Here is a 16,712-nt window from a genome sequence, read left to right on the forward strand (position 1 = left end):
TCTTTGTTCTGCTCTCCTCTGCAAATGTGGCTCTTTCTTCAGATCCCAAGGAAGACACAGCAGCTGGCTGGCTGGCCCCGGCTGGCTGATCCACTAGCCTTGGCTCTGCCCGCCTCCCCAGGGCACCCAAGAGGACCAGGTGGGAGCCAGTGCCAGGGAGGTGGGCAGAGCAGGTGAGCCAAACCCTGCGGACCAAGTGGACTGCCACTGCCTCTAACGGAGTTGAGAACTCCACCTCTGCTCACTCACACTGGCCAGAGAGGGAAGGAGGAGGCAGGGAGGTGCGGCTCCAGTTCCTGATCCCTGTGCTGGAGCTTCAGGGACAAATGAACTTCCTTTTCATTGACTCTGTCTGATCTATGCTAAGGGGACCCGGAGTCCAGCTGTTCTACTCACAGTCTTGGGGTGAGTGAAGCTGGGAAGGACTGAATGGCCCCTTCTGAAGACACCACTTTCTCAGGAAGCCACTGCGGCTGGAGCCTGTCTCCATTGGTGAGAAGAGCCAGGACTGCAGCATGGAGAACCACGGGACGACAGGAGACAGAGATGGCCTCCAAGCTGCGAGCCCAACAGCCCCCCAGAGCCTGCAGATCCTCCTCTCAACACTACCTGGGACACCCCCCGACACCTCAGCTATCTCTGCGGCTCTGAGCTGCCTGGGTGGGCATCAGATGTGAACAGGCATACAGGGAGACGCACCGGCGGGCATTCAGTCCTTCGTAACCCACTGCACGGGCGTCTGGGGGACAGCTTCTTCCCAAGCAGTCTGCAAACAGACCCTGAGTCCTTGGCCACAGGCCCAGAGCTCACAGCCTCTAGTTGGAGCAGGACTGTTGTTGAGGGTTTTTTGTTTTGTTTTGTTTTGTGGTTTTTTTTTTTTTGTTTTTTAATTTTTATTTTCTTTAATGTGTGCAAAGATAAGCCTTGGGCCTGTTCCAATCAGACCCTGGAGAACTAAAGAAGAAAGCCCCTCGTGTAGAAACCACACACCATCCAAAATGGGGCGAGAGACGGAGGGGTGGGGGAGTGGCTCCCGGGGTCCAGGGCATCTAGCATGCGCAGCTGGCAGCAGGCGGCGCTCCTCACTGGCTGGTGCTGGGGGCTGAGCCCGGCTCTGTGTCTGCTTCCCGGGAGACTTCGGAAAATGCACCCAGCCAAGCACTTCACCCCTGCCCAGCGCCCTTGGGAAAAATCAAGAGAGAGTTAGAAGCACAGTTAATTACCCCGAGAGACCACCCACTGATGAGATGGGAGATGCGCCACCCTGGACACTCAGGAGCTCCCCCACCCTGGGCAGGGACAACAGCCTTGCGGCCAGGGACCTCTGCTGGGCTGGCACCAGCGTACACACTGGGTTTGTTGTTTTCTTCACTTTCAGTGTCCTCCCTAACCAAGAAGCACATTCACAGCTTCCAGGCGCCAGGGGGCTGACAGCCAACCTGACACCCCTTCACAGGGGCAGACAATGAGTGCAGCGAGATAAGGGACATGTCCAAGGCCCTGCAGCAGGCCAGTGGCAGCTCTGGGGCTGGCTGAGCACCTCTCCTGCCCAACCCACTCCTGGTGAATAGCACAGACTCCACCCGGTTAGCCAGAAGGTACAGGACCAAGCTGCAAAGGAGGGGAAAAAGCCAGTGTCGGGGGACCCAGTCCCAGGCCTCTGGGAGGCACAGCACTTGCCAAGACTCACTGGACAGGTGCATGAGAAAGGTCCCCCGTGGGGACAGTCCCCTCTGCCGGTCTCCAGAGTGCCCGGGCAGGAGGGGCCTGGGCCCCAGTGAAGGACTCAAATGAGCCCACATCCCACAGCTCTTCAAGTATAGGAAGCCCTGGCAGAGGCTTGGAGGAGAGCGTGGATTTTGTGGGTCAGCACTGACTCGGAGGGTTCTTGCATACCCAGTGTCAACCCGACTCCTTGGGCCCTGATCGGCAGAGCCCAGCTGCTCCTTGGGACACAGTGCAGGGGTGTCTGTCTGTGCCATGCCACAGGCTGCTGCCACTGTAGCCTCAGCAGGGCCCACAGATGGAACTTTTGGAGGCAGAGACCTGGGTCCTGGCTCATCTGCTGACCAGGTGTGCCTATCTTTGACACGGGTAATCTGGACCAGTATCCCTCTAGGGTTGTTCAGTGTCACCCTCCTGGAGAATGGCCAGTGTGGGGGCGTGCACTGCCCCGGCCACTGCCCATAGTATAGGCAGGTCAGGTGGCCACTGTGGTCCTCCCAGTCGCCTCATGTCTGCTCTCATCCCTGCCGGTTCCTGCTGCCCCGGTGACCAGCCTGCGATGATTGCATGGATCCCTAGCCCCTCCTGCCCCCAGAGACCACTTTACTCAGACACAGGGATGACCCCGCCGGGACCTCCTAAGTTTCTCAGAATGGACTGTGTCACCCCCAGCCGGGGCCAACCCCATGGTGCTGTGCACCTGCCACTCCTTCAAGAGGCCCAGACATGTGCCATGTTGTATGGAATGGCATCACTAAATGAGGTATCCTATCCCATGCCAGGCCACTGTACCCCAGCACCACCCACACCAGCTACCACCTAGCAGGCAAGTCATTTCTCCATGAACCCAGCACCATGCCCAGTGTGCCTGCACGGGCTCCACACGGATTAGCCAGGCCACGTGGCTGAGCCAGGATAGAAGCGCCACCAGGATTGGCTTCTCCCACCCCCTCCTTGCCAGGCCCCTTTTCAGAATCAAGAAGGGGGGACAGGGCAGGCACAGCAGCACCCCAGGCCTTGTCAGTGCAGACCCTCCACCGGCACCTGTGCTGCCCACACAGGCCACCTCTGGGAAGCCTGGGAATGGAGTCCCCAGCCTTTGATCCCTGCATGACTCACTGCAGCCACTATAAACCTGAAGCCCTCCACCTGCCCCATCCCATCACCGTCATAAAGCCATGGAGGGGAGCACACACCCCGCGCCACCCAGGCCTCAGATGTGTCAGGATCCAGAGCTCATGATCCCGGGGGTGGGGAGGCTTTCGCTGACACAGAACCCTGCCTTCAAAGTTCAAAGTAGAGGCCAAACGACCCCACCCCCAAGGAGCTCGAACCTTCTGGACCTGCAATCTCAAGCATTGGAAGCCTCTCGTTTTCCAGGGAGAAAGATGAGGCAAAAAGAAGGGAGAGGCCAGGGAACTGGGGACAGGGCAGGGACCAGAGGGCAGGTGGCAATGCCCTCACCATCCCTCTGCCGGCTCCAATGGATGAGCAGGAGCCAAGGCCAGTGGGAGGGCCAGATATGATACAGTTCACAACCTGGCCCCTCACACGAGGACTGAGGGGCGCTCACATGCACCCTTTTACTAACCACTCCCACAGGAGCCAGAACATCCTGGCTCGCTGTTCCGGCTGCAGCCGTGGGCACTGGGGAATCTGGGAGTGGAGAAGTGGATGGTACCCATGGTACCCTACCTGGCTCCCTACTTGCAGGTGTGCACGTCATAGATGCGGACACATTCCTGGCAGCTGACGTAGCAGCACCAGTGGAAGATGCAGTGGCACTTCTCCTTCCTCTTCTCCGTCCTCGTGTTGTGGCCACGGCCGCAGCACAGCAGATCACAGCCGTCGATGCCATGGGAGGTGACGTTGCAAGTCCGGTCCCTGGTGCCGAAGGAGCCCGTCTCGGGGTTGGGCTCGCAAAAGTTTGGGGAGTTCTCATAGTAGACCAGGTCCCTCTCGGTGGGTGGCTTGAAGAGTGCATACTTGGCCCGCAGCGTCTCCACCCAGCCACGGGACTCCCGGTGCTTCTCTACCACCATCTCCGAGGCGCTGTCGTACTTGTCCTTGAGGAAGTCGCCGATGGCGCGGAAGTCAGGCTGGGCCCACCAGCAAGTCTTCACCTCGCAGCTGCCCGACAGCCCGTGGCACTTACACTTGAGGTGCATGTGGTCTAGGATGGTCTGGGGGAGAGGAAAAGCTGTTGGCCCCTACACTGGACCCACAGGGCTGGACACCCCCTGCCACGTCCACCCCTTCCTGTGCACTCTTAACTCTTCTGTGCCGGGAAAAGAACAAGCAGGGATTGAACAGAGACTAAAGAATGGGAAGAATGGGAAGGCACCAGGGTGGGTGCTGCATCTTAGACCACACCTGAAGTGCCGGCAGCCCAGCGGCTTCACTATCTAGCCTCCTGCTAATGTACCTGGGAAGGCAATGGAATTAAGACCCGAAGTTCTTTTTTTTTTCCCTGAAGACTTATTTACTTTTTCATTAGAAAAACATATTTACAGAGAAGAGAGACAGAAAGAAAGATCTTCTGTCTGCTGATTCGCTCCCCCAAGTGGCCACAATGGCTGGAGCTGAGCTGATCCGAAGCCAGGAGCTTCTTGCGGGTCTCCCATGTGGATGCAGGGGCCCAAAGCTTTGGGCCGCACTCCACTGCTTTCCCAGGCCACAAGCAGTAAGTTGGTTGTGAAATGGAGCAGCCGAGACATGAACCAGCGTGCAAATGGAATCCTGGTGCTTGCACGGGGAAGATTAGCCAGTTGCTCTATCATGAAAGCCTTAAACTTCTCTTTCAGACCAGCCCAGCTCTGGCCATTGCTGTCACCTGGGGAGATTTCTCTCTCCCTACTGTCTTCCTGCAACTGCCTTTCCAATAACAATAAATAAACATGGCATCCTAAACACCAGCCAACATCACGTTCACTCCTGTAAGTCCTAGATTGCTGTCATCATTGACCGGATGGACAAGCTAAGGCTGGGTGCATGAGCCCAAGGATGAGAAAATACAGGAGGAGGCTGAACTCAAAACTGGGTCCCCAGGACTTCACAGAGGGCACAGGGGAGGAAGGAACATCTGCCCGACGGTGTGGCCACAGCATCCCCAGCCAAGGCCAGACAGTGGCAAGGGGCAAAGAAGGGGGTTGGGGAGTACGGCTGGGGGCCAAGCCCAGCTGACAGGAAACGGAGCAGTGGGAGCAGTGGGGCTGGGCAGGGGCACGGCCAGCCCAGGCGGACCGGGCAGGGCTCCCTGTGGTCCCCCGGCAGCTCACCGTGCGGCCAGCCTCATTGTTGTGCTTGTTCATGGCGGAACGCGCATCAGGCCTGTTCTCCCGTGCATCTGCGAACTCGCGGGACACAAGCACCCCGAAGTCGGCGTCCTCACTGCAGCCGCCCCACTTCCAGCCTTCACCAGGAGGCCCCTTATGGTGCGAGTCACAGCCGCAGATGGTGGAGGTGCCCTCGGCACAGGAGCGCGTGACGGCGAAGGCCACGCCGGCGGAGGCGATGGCATGCACGAAGGCCGACTCCCGGGTGGCTGCGGGGAGAGTGTGAGAGCCAGCACTGAGGACACGGCCTGAACGGGCCCTGCCCTGCCTCAACCCCCGCACCCCCCCCAAAAAAACACACCAGGGCAAGGCAGGGTTGGGGGCAGCAGAGGAGACCCGGGGCTCACCAGCCCCAAGGACAGAGGGGGGAGCCAGGGTCCCCTCCAGCCTTCCCCAGCGGCTGGTTGAGCATGCCCATTTTACAGATGTGTAACCTAAGGCTCAGGGTCTGGCTGAGGAGGGCGGGGTCTGTTAGGAGCAGGAATGAGAACATCGGGCAGCCAGGCCGGCCCCGGGTCTGCCTTCCTGTGCCTGAGAGAGCTGGGGCTCTGCAGACTGCTGAAGCCCAGTCGGCAGCCAGGGCCAACGGGAGGAGGCCTTCCCCTGCAGGGCCTCCCTCACCCACTGGTAGCACCTCTTCTCCTGCCACCTCTCCCCACCCTCGTGTCCACATCCGGACACGGATGCGGGGACTCCGGAGGCTGCGCCTTCCTTGCTCTCCCAAGGTGTAGCACAGAAGGCAGCGTTCTAGGCCCACTTTGCAGATCCACACGTGGTCAGTCTGGCTGGGCAGGCGACTCATCCAGCGGCCCCAGCAAAGCACAACCCCCGGGATGGCGGGGAGTGCGGGCCGCGAAGCCCCGGCCCGGGGCGCATCCCTAGGGGTCCCCGAGCGCCCGGCGGGAGGGGTCTGGGGCGGGCTCCCAGGGCGGCCGCCCCACGCTTCCGGCCGGCCCGGGTCCCCACGCGGTTCCCAGCGCCGGGGCGGCGGGGGTGGCGGGGGCGGGGCGAGGATTAGCCTGGGAGCGGCGCTGACAGCCCCGCTGTGCCGGTCCCCGTCCGGCGGGGCCCGCTGCGCGGCTCAATCCGCCTTTGTTCGCGCGGTGTCACACCGCATTACCCGCATAATGCGGCCGCCGCCCGGGCCGCCGCGCCGGCCGCCACCGCGTAGCAACGGGCGGCTCCCGCGGCCGGGCCGCGCCCCCAGCCCCGGCGCCGGGCAGCGCAGTCCCCAGGGAGGCGGCGCCCCCCGCCCCCGCACCGCGCCCGGTGGCAGAGGGCGTGTGAATGGCACGGCGCGGGGCCGGGTCCGCGGCGGGGGGCAGCGCTGCGACCCCTTTCAAGCCGCCCGGCCGCGGCCTCTCCCCTTCCGGCCATCGACCCCCGCGCCCTCCTCGGCGCCCCTGGGGCCCCGGCCCGGGCCTGGCTCTGCGCGCACTGGGCACAGCTCCCCGGAGCCTCGGAACGTGGCTGGCGCTGACCCTTGGGCTCGAACCCGGGTCCACGGCCGGGCTCTGGGCACCAGGGTCGCGGATGGCCAGGGCCTTCGCCCTATTCTCCAAGCCCCCAGGTGTCCGTAGCCCAGACCCGCCCTCTTGTCATCCAGGGAGGGCCTGAGCGGGAGAGTGCGAGGCCCCGGGGGAGCGCGTCTAGACGCGGGGCCAAGGGATTACCTGGCCCGAGGTGGGGCGCCGGAAGGTGGGGAGACTGACCCGGCGGCGCGATCGGGTTTGAAATGCAAACCGCCGCCACTTGGCCCCAATTAGAGACCAAACCTTTTATGTAAACAAGAAATAATTAGCTTGGGTCCGGGAAGCGCGGAGTCAGCTTGCAAGGATTCACAAACTCTCCTGTCCAGGGACCATTTTCCCAGCAGGTCCTATAGGTGCTGTACACCGGGCTCAGGTAAAGGGGGTCGCCCCTTTCCTCCACCGGCCCTGCGACCCACCCCTCCGCAAGGCCGTCGGATCTCCCGCCCTTCTGGCTGTCTACATGCGCCCTGGCCCAGCTCCCAGTCTTCTGAAAGTGGTGAGGCTGGGACTCCGGCATGTGGACCAACCTAGCTGGGGTCTCTGGAAAGCCAGGAACCTGGGTTTCCCATATGGTTGCAGCATCCCAAGGCTTTGGGCCGTCCTCTACTGCTTTCACACAGGCCACAAGCAGGGAGCTGGATGGGAAGTGGGGCTGCCGGGATTAGAACCGGCGCCCAGCGCGTTCAAGGCAAGCACTTTAACCACTCACCCACCAGCCCTTGGCGGAGTTGCTCCCTCCCCCCCCCCCCATGTTCAAAGTCAAATCCTGTGGCTCCGGTCACTGGGGACCCAGGCTGCAAGGTGCAGGCTTGGGTCAGGGAGACGTGGGCTTTCTTCTGGGGAGAGGGACCACAAGGCTACAGTGCCCTCCCCCAACCCCAAAGCTGCATTTGCATAGCACTTTACAGACCCTTGGGGTGCAGGGAGTAACAAATGTCCACATCAAAGCCTGGGGCCTGGCCACCCGCTGAGCCTGCCAGGAAGGAACTCTGTGGCTTCCTGGGTACCAGCTCAGATCTCGGGTCCCACCAACACTCCCCCATCCCCCAACTGCCCCATCCCCACATCTCAAAGCTGCCCAGACCCCGCCCCTCCAGGGAGATGTGAGGGTCGTGCCTGAGGCCCTCTGCCAGGGGGCTCTGCGGTTGAAGGACCCCGAGGTTGGAGTACCTTTGTCCAGGACGGGCCCGAAGATGGCCAGGCTGTCGTGGATGGTGGTACAGTTCCAGCGGCGGCCCCGGAATTGGTGTTGGCACTCCTGGATGCCCAGCTTCACGCCTTCAGCCACACTAGGCATGATCTCGATGTAATTGCGGCAGAAGCGTAGTTGTTTGGGGACGAGGCCGGGGATGGAGCCGCAGAGCAGGGGCTGTGAGCCCAGAGACGTGTACTGCTGGCCCAGGGCCAGGGACCTGCGGAAGACAGGGGCAGTGGCACGATGGGCAGGCAGGCAGGCCGTGGCCTTGCACCAGCCTCCTGTCAATCCCCACACTCAAGGAGAGGGTGGGTGGAAGGGCCCTCTGCACCTGAGTGTAGCTGTTGTGTGTCCACCCCAGGAGGGAGCACAGGACCCCACAAGGGGCAGGCTGGTCACGGGGATCAGTCTCCCAACAGACACATCCAGCCCACAGCCAGTGGGCACCAGCAGGAGCTCCCAGACTGGCCCTCGGGGGGCAGTGCGATGCCATGAGAAGGATCTCAGGACTGAAAAATGATGTTCAGGGCCCCAAGCTTCTGGGATGGACCCCCAACCCAGAGGAAGGACCCCAGTCCCAGCTCAAAAAACACGGAAGCATTCACTCCCTACAGGGGGCTTATACACACACAGTTCAGGGAGCTGATGACCCCAAGTCCTCGTCCACCAGAGCTCCACAGCCATCTGTAGAGTTGCAGAAATTTCCAGAAATTTCTAGAATGCCACTTGTTCTCAACAGAGATTAGTCTGAATTCTTCTAGCTGAGAAGAATTCAGTGAACCACAAGACCCAAAGTGGTCAGCCCCAAGAGGGAGGCCGCCTGCAGGAAGGGAAAAGCAGCCTAGCTCCTCTTCTTCATATTCTGTACTGGCCAAGGGCAGAGGTCACAGAAGCAAGCCTTCAGGGTCCGCGTGGGGATGAGCTGGACGGCAGCTGCTTGTCTGCTCCCACAATGTGCCAGAACCTCATGGGCGCCACTTGTGGTCAGTGTTTGCAGGTAACAGCGCGAAGGACCCAGGCAAGGAGATGTGGCCCGGCTGTGGCTGCCCAGAGGGAGCTAGGTGTGTACCTGCCAGGGTTCTCCCTGTCCTCAGAGAACCAGTCCTGGAGCTTGGTTGGTACCATTTACAGATGGGCAAGAGGAGGAGGGAGAGTGGGACGCCCAGCAGGCACCCTCCCCTCCCCCTGGCAGGGCTCCTGCATTTGTCTTAGAATAACCCTAGCCCACAGCAAGTAGACATTGGCAGCCTATTCAGCAGATGACTTGGCCTTGCACACTGAGCAGTCCAGGCCCCAGGCCGCTAGGAGGGCCTGCTGGGACAGACTACTGAACCACACTGCCTTCTCACACTCCTGAGGGCTGGGACCTCTCCAGCTGGCCTGCAGGGCACCCTCCCTTCTAGCTGCTGTGATACCAAGATGCAGTCCCTATAGCAGGAGACCTGGGAGACTCATGGCAGAGCACAGGGCATGGCATGGTCCCATGTGTCACCAGCCAGTCCCTCTAAGCAGCTGTATCCTTGGGAGCCAGAGGGGAGCAAGGGTGCCCTGTGTCACAGACTGCCCCCTCGCCAGCTCCTGGTTGTCAATCTCAATGATTCCCCTAGTCCTGCGAGCCCCAGGTGTTCCCCCTGTATAATCGATGCCACAGAGCAGAAGTCACCAGCAGAGCCTGTGGCCTGGCACACTGTAGGCGCTGCCCAGGGGGGCGGCCATGTTTGGTCCTCCTCGCCCCCTCTCCTCTCCTCTAATGCCCTGCCTTGTCACTGGCTCACTCCTGCACCCCTAGCCTGGGGGAACCATAGCTACTCTGAGAGCCCCTGATCCCTCCTGCCGGCACAGCACCCAGGCCTCAAGCTGCCCCATCACAGACTTGTCCAGGTGGCCCACCACCCACCCTGCCTCTAGGGTCCACACCATGCTAAAGGAGGCAGCCCAGGAAGCCACCTACTCCTCCATTCTTTGCAGCACAGGGCCCGTGACCTTGACTGTATGCCCCTTGGCTGCTGATGGCCTGCAGCCTGGTGGGGTCATGGGGTAACAGGGCAGGGTCATGGGGTCACACCTCCCCACTGCCCAAGCTCAGGCAGTCCCCTTACGATACCCAGCTCATGACCCCCTTCTAAAGATTCCCACAGGCTCCTAGCAGAAGGCATCCAGCCACCCTCTCAAGTTCTCCCTGGGCCTGTTACAGTGCCACGCATGTGGTCCCAGCCCCTCCAGAATGCGCAGCCGGAAGTGGAAGCTCCCCAAGGATCAGGCGCTCTCACTGCCCCCACGCCCCACACCCCAGCACAGCCCAGGCCCGTGGTGGCTTCGCACAGGGTCCCACGGGAAGCCCCAACCCAGCATCCGGCGGCCACACCCACACACAGGACAAGACGCCTCGGTTCCGCGGAGGCAGGAGCCCCTTTTAGGATCTAAGACGATGGTCCTGCTCCTGAGGAGGTAGGGACCTGCCTGGTCCTGGCAGCTGGTGAGGGGGCGGGCCAGGGCCTGCCAGGGGTTATTAATATCCAGCTCCTGTTCCAACCCTGCCCAAGGCCCTGGCCACCTCCCCGTGTGGACAGCCCATCGACCACCCACTGCCCAGCTGGGCTCAGGACAGACACAGGCAGCTGAGTAGCAGGTGCCTGCTGGAGACCTTGACACTGACCTCTTGGGTAAACAGGCTAGTCTTCACTCTGTCACACAGCTCACAACCCCTCCTCCTATCTCAGCTCTGCACTATGACCCCCAACAAGGCCTTCGGTGGCCAGGAATCTGGAGTGGCCTTGCATGGGGAGCACAAGATGGACATGGAATGTGGCCCAACTTCAGGTTGACCTGACGCCAAGTTCTTCACATAATATACAGGGGGACACCACACAGGGCAGCCTGTCCAGCCGTGCGCCCCCTACGCTGGCAGCCAAGGGGGAGGAGAGCCCTGGGTGCACACTGGCCATTAGCTCTACCGACCCCTGCACGTCCCTGCCCCCCCCAACCTCCGACATGGAACTCTGCCCCAGAAGCTCCTCAGCGCTGGGTGTGGTAGGAAGGAGAGGAAGAGTGGGCCAGTCTGTCTTGTTCCTCTGTGGGGGTGACCAAGGGCATCAGGCCCAGGCCTTAGACTCCAGGTAGCTCCCTACCCAAGCCCCAGGGTGCTTTCCTGCAACTGAGGGGCTCCCAGCCTCCCTTGCCCCATGGTGAGGCTCTCCCGTGGTCTGGCTCTCTCAGGCAGAAATTGTGCAGAGTTTCTGTAAACCCCACCGCAGCCCAGGGCTAGGTGCTCCACCTGCTGGCTCCTGGGCAGTACTGGACAGAGGCCCAACCTGTTCCTGGGTCCACAGGGACTCCTCCCTGGCCTGGGGCAAGATGGAAACTTCTGAGACAGAAGGCAAAGCTTGGGAAAGGAGCGGGAAGTGAAAAACTAATTGGCAGCCTTGGGGCTCAAGATAACCACTTTCCCGGTTTGATCAAGAGCTCATTCAGGGTTAGTGGATGGCAGGTGGGGAGCCCAGCAAGTCCAAGGGCATGTGTGCCCAGTGGGGGCAGGGAAGGGGCTGGGCCTTGTGCATCCTGACTCCCTAACCCCTGGAGTATCCAAGAAATTGGCACCCGAGTAAGGAGACAATCACGGGCCTTGGGGTGGGAAGGCCATAGGCCCTGGGTCAGGGCCACTCACGCTGGGAAGGACCAAAGGCTCAGCTCACAGGTGACCCTGTCCGCCAGTACCACCTGACCCACGCCCTTCCCAACATGGGGTCGGGGTCAGAGGAGGATCCACCCATGGATGCCCTTCACCATGCCAGGGTGTTGTTGGGGCCTTTCCCATCTGTCACTAGCTCCAACCCTCACCACACACAGGCAGGTGTCTGCTCCCTGGGTCTCCTGCTCATATTAAGGTAAGGCAGGGGAGGTGGACACCAGACTCCACACAGGAGCCACCAAGCCCACGGAGGCCTCAGGGCTCCTGTGGGGCTTTTTCTAGCTGGAGTCCATCCCTATTGCTTATAGGCTGCCACGGCCCCATGAGGGCCACAGGCCACGGAGGAGATAGAGGATGGGTTTTGAAGGAGCAGGTACGAGTGCTCCCTTGCAGAACAAACATGTTCCCTGCCTGTTCACGGAACACTCACTGCTGGGCGACGTGGCAGAGCGCCAGGCCCGTTGTTGGGCTGCCTGGCTGCAGGACGATGGCTCTAGCAGAGCCAGGGTGGCAGGGAACCCTGGGGACTGCAGCTGCTTCCCCCCGTAAGGACCAGGCCACACAGAGCTACAGGGCAGAAAGTCATCAGGAGGATGCCCTGAGTCACGTTTCATTTGGCCAAAGTAGCCCCCACTGGGACTCCCAGAGCTGGGCTGAGGATGCCTGACCTGTCGGTCACATACAAACGGGGATGAAGGCAGGACAGTGAGGACAAGATCCTGGGGAAGCAGGAGGAGCCTGGTGATAGCTGACCACAGGGGACTCTCAGGCCTGCCAGTCCAGCACAGTTGGAAAGGCAGAACTAGAACCCAGAGGAAGAGGGGGAGCCAACTTGAGGTGTGGGCATCTCTGTGCAGGTGCCAGGGGTAGGCAACGCTTCAGGCTCCATTTCTCCCTGCGGCACCAGGAGGGGCTGTGGTAGCCGGAAGCCTCGCAGCGGCAGCAATAGATGCCATGTGGATGCCAAGGGAGGGAGGCCTCAGGCAGACGTGAAAGTCCAGGGGGCCAGCCTCAGCAGGCCTCCATGGGGCCAGAACCTCAGAGACAGGTGGCTGGAGCCTGGTCCAGGCTCCAGTGCTCCCAGGAGGTCCCAGGGCAAGGCAGGTGCACAGCCAGTGTGTATGCATAGAGCCCCTGGAGGAGCCTTCTCTCCTGTCACTCCACGCCTTCTCCTTCCTCTCACCCCAACACCAGAGGAGAGAGTACTGGATGCACCCCAAACTTCAGTCCATACCTCACGTTGTCCCACAAAATCTCTTGTCCACACTTCCCAGCCCCCTCCTCCCCGACCCACTCTGAGGAACAAGGGCTCCTCTCGGATGCCCAGGGATGAAGTCTGGTCCTCCCAACTTCAGTCAACCCTTTCACATGGAGCCCCTTTGAGTATGGTTGAACAGAAAATGGGGTCCATGAAACCCACACATAAAACCCTGCACACAAAGAAATACAAAATATGAAGGCCTTGCTTCCCTCTGCCCGAGCCCTGAAGACCAGGGCAGGTGGAAAAGAAAGGCCAGGGCCGGAGAGAGGAGCCCTTCATCTTCCCGATGCTTGAGCCCTCAAACACAGCTCAGTCCACTGACCTTCTCTGGGTGAAGCCAATCTTGCCCTTGGGCTCCCTGGCGGTGGGGGGCTCTGGTGGTGGGGTTACAACTGCCAGGGGCCTCCAAGAGCCCAGAAACACCCCAAGAGAGCTCAAAGTCGAGGGTGCCTCCCAGGCCAAGGGCCCATCTGGCCTTCACCCTTCCCAGGGGCCAAGGTGAGGTCCTGTCTCCACCCAGGGAGCCCCATTGGAGCTTCTTTGGGAAAAAGAGGAAAAGGGAGGAGGGGGAGGGGAGGGCGGGGCCAAGCCTGGGCTGCTGGAATGTTCCAGCTTCTGTTCTCCCCAGCAGCTCCCAAGCGCCTGGCCTGCGGCTGCGGCTGATCTGATAAGATGTGACAAGGCGGCCTGAAAAATGTTGAAACCTGTAAAACACTGAAACCTGCTTTTTGTTGTGTTGCGAGCATGAAGAGCCGCCCCCCCCCAACATTTCACAGGCAAACAGAGCCTGTAGGGTGGAGCAGGGAGGGGCCAGGAGCAGGACTGCGCCCTTCAGCCAAATCAAGTGGGGAGTGGGGGATGCAGGAGGGCTAAGGGAGAGAGTGGGGGCTGAGGAAGGCAGGAGGGAGGGGCTTCTGCAGCCTGGCCCTCCTCAGGACTTGGCTGGCCCAGTGGGCACCCACTGACCCAGGCATCCCTGCAACCAAGGCACCCACTCAGCATGATTCTGCTCTGGCTCACAAGGCAGGGGCAGGACCTGGGCTCAGCTGGCTGCCCTGAGACATAAGGCTGCAGCCCTCTGTCCCCTGCCACCAAAGAGACCAAATGCACAGGCTGACAGCACTTAGAGGTGACCCAAGCAGGCACAGCCACTAAGCTCACAAGCGGATAGCTCCAACGTGCTTTTAGCTGTGCCAAGCTGCTCACACCCCATCAGCAGAGCCCAGCCCAGCCTCCACCTGCAGACCTGCAGGGGTTCACTCTGCTCTGGGTGTCACATATGAGGCCACTGGGGCTTAAGAGCCTGTCTGGGATCACAGCAGACACAGAATATTCCAGAAGGGTCTCTGAAGATGTTCACTGGGGTCTGCTGGACAGACATTAAAGACCCCAAGAATACATGTCTGTGTGGAGGGGAGGTCTGTGGCCTCTATCTCACCTGTTGGGGCAGGTGGAGGGACACAGAAGTACCCCGGAAGGCCCCAGATGCATCCTGTTGCCAGTCAGGCCCTGCTGCCATGTACTACATGGTGGTCCTACATGTCAAGGCTGTGTGTGACCTCGGACCTCACCTAGGCCAGGACCTCAAGGGAAGCTGAGGCCCAGACAGGGGGTGGGATTTGCCCGGCATCCTGCCACTTGGTGGTGGTAGTGGGTGCAGAAGGGCTTCTACCTCCCAGCTCTGTCCCTCTCATGCCACATGCCATGAGTGTATTACAGGCACAGAGATGCCCGTGGGGTGCAGGGGACAATGGCCAGTGCTGCCACCTGGGGTGGGGGTGGGGTCCTGTCCCCACCCCTCACCCTGTGCATCCAACCCAAGTCGGCTGTAAGCTTTCCCTAAGCCACACGGGCACCAGGGGGTTTTTCTCATTCCCAACCCCTCCAGCTCCTAAGTCACAGGAAAGTCCCATCACTCAGTTCCACATTCTCGCAGATCCTCAGAACAGCTCTAAGTGTCAGTCACCGCTTAATCTCCCATTTACAGATGGGAGATGAGAGTCTTTGGGGCTGGGCTTACTCGGTCCAAGAGGTCAAGTCTGCCTCTTTCCAGGCTGGAGTTTAGTCAGCCCTTGCAGGTCCCTGGGCACAACCACCCAGACCTCTTTCTCACTCTGGATGCCCATTTGTCGTTCAAGATCCACTTTCAGAATCGTTTCTTCATGTTGCCGGCTCACGCCTCCCACAGTCATTTTCCCAGCTCTCACACATGCAGGCAGGCATGCTCAGGGGAACCCCAAACATACTCGTGGAGGCCCTGACTCCATCTCCCCACCAAAGTTGAGACATGTGAGGCGAGCTCTTCCTTCACCTGCACATTGGAGCCCAGCACCTACTCCAGGCTGCTGGTGGCCTGCAGCCGCACCTGATGAGTCTAGACCCTACCTCCTTGACATGCTGAAGGCTGCTCGGGCCCTTGCACTCAGCTGCTGGCCCTCAAGCCCAGATGCCCGCTGTCTGGGTCTCAGAGGAAGCCAGCAAGGAACGCAGAAAGCCACTCTGTAAGAGTTGCTCCCACTTCCTGGGCAGACAATGACAGGCCCCACACAGGAGCCTGGGAGCAGATCCGAGCAAGAACTCCCTGCTGAGCCTGCAGCTGCCCAGAACAACCCATCCTCCTTGCTGCGGGCACTGGAGGCCAGCAACAGACAGCACTGCCCACCCAGCCTAGGTCCCTAAGCATCTTCCCATCTTACTTGCTCCCTTGGCCAAGGACATCCCCTGACCTTCTGGCTGCTGGGGTAGGGCAAGGGAGGGAGGATAAGGAGCAGGTTGGGGAGAAGGGGTGTGTGCCATGCCAGTCAGATCACTTGGCATGTTGGAAAACACCCAGGTCTGCTGGGTCAGGTCACCTTGTAGTCTAGGCACCTGGATTGCTAAAGCCTACTCCAGCAGCGTGGCAGCAGGCGTCAGGAGATGGTGCAACATGGAGGATCCAAGCTGCCTGCCAAGTCCTCGACCAAAGCCAGCGTGGATGGGTGACTACTGGCTGTGGGGGGGAGTGTGAGAGACAGAGAGGATCCCACGGGACACTTCAGAAGGTGGCGGCCCCTTCCTTAAGACTGCAGGTATAGATGACTCAAAAGAATCTATGCCGGTTTTTCAAACGTTGGACCCAGAGAGCAATGTTATAGATGAAAATGAATTGAAACCTAAAAGTCAGATAACCAGGAAGCTAGTTTGAAAAATGCTAGCCTTGGAGTTGGCATTAAGCTGCCAAAGGCAACACAGGCATGCCATGAGCACATGAGCCCTGACTGCTGCACTTTGATCCAGCTCCCTGCTAGTGTGCCCAGGAAAGCAGCAGAGGATGGCTCAAGTCCTTGGGTCACTGGATCCATGTGGGAGACCCAGAGGAAGTTCCTGCCTTCTGGCTTTGGCCAGCCCAGCCAGGGCCCTCGTGGCCATCTAGGGAGTGAACCAGTACATTGAAAAATCTCTCTCCCCCACAGCTCCCCCCCTCCCCCCCATCCATAACTTTGCCTTTCAAATAAGGAAGGTAATGAAGAATCATTAAGATTTGGTAAGTTGGGGCTGGCACAGGGGTTCAGTAAGCATTCCATATGGGCACTTGAATACCAGCTGCTCCACTTCAGTACAGCTCTGTTTTTGAACTCTGCACTCACATGGCAGAGTTGAAAGAAGCTCCTGGCTTCTAGCTTCCAATCGGCTCAGCTCTGGTCATTGCAGCCATTTGTGGGATGAATCAGCCGATGGACAATCTCTTTGTCTCTCCCTCTCTGTAAACCTACCTTTCTGATAAAAAATAAATCTTGTTTACCTTGTGGTAAGGGCCCGGTGCGATAGCAGTAAGCGGTCAGGCACCATCCATACACTCTGCAAGTACAGGTCACAAAGACCGAGTTACTTGGAAATCTATCAGCCAAAGCCAACCACACTGCACATGTGGGCGCAGTGAAAGAACAAAAAATGGGGAAACATTCTACACGATTCCATGTCTTCGGTCTACTTTTTC

The 16,712-nt window shown here is 60.0% G+C and overlaps 1 protein-coding gene across 1 annotated transcript in view; it reads right to left on the reverse strand.

Moving 5' to 3' along the window:
- Window positions 1-1,079: 1,079 nt before the first annotated feature.
- Window positions 1,080-16,712, reverse strand: part of WNT3 (Wnt family member 3) — a 32,952-nt gene continuing 17,319 nt past the window's right edge. The window contains exons 2-5 of the mRNA XM_040989181.1: window positions 7,763-8,004; window positions 5,004-5,269; window positions 3,421-3,908; window positions 1,080-1,181 (exon numbers count right to left, since the gene is read on the reverse strand). Coding sequence (XP_040845115.1) covers window positions 3,429-3,908; window positions 5,004-5,269; window positions 7,763-8,004 — 988 coding nt within the window. The 3' untranslated portion in view covers window positions 1,080-1,181; window positions 3,421-3,428. The remainder of the gene's footprint in view (window positions 1,182-3,420; window positions 3,909-5,003; window positions 5,270-7,762; window positions 8,005-16,712) is intronic.

This window comes from Ochotona curzoniae, unplaced genomic scaffold (genome assembly GCF_017591425.1).
Source record: "Ochotona curzoniae isolate NIBS_2020 unplaced genomic scaffold, NIBS_Ocur_1.0 contig_520, whole genome shotgun sequence".
Taxonomy (NCBI): Eukaryota; Metazoa; Chordata; class Mammalia; order Lagomorpha; family Ochotonidae; genus Ochotona; species Ochotona curzoniae.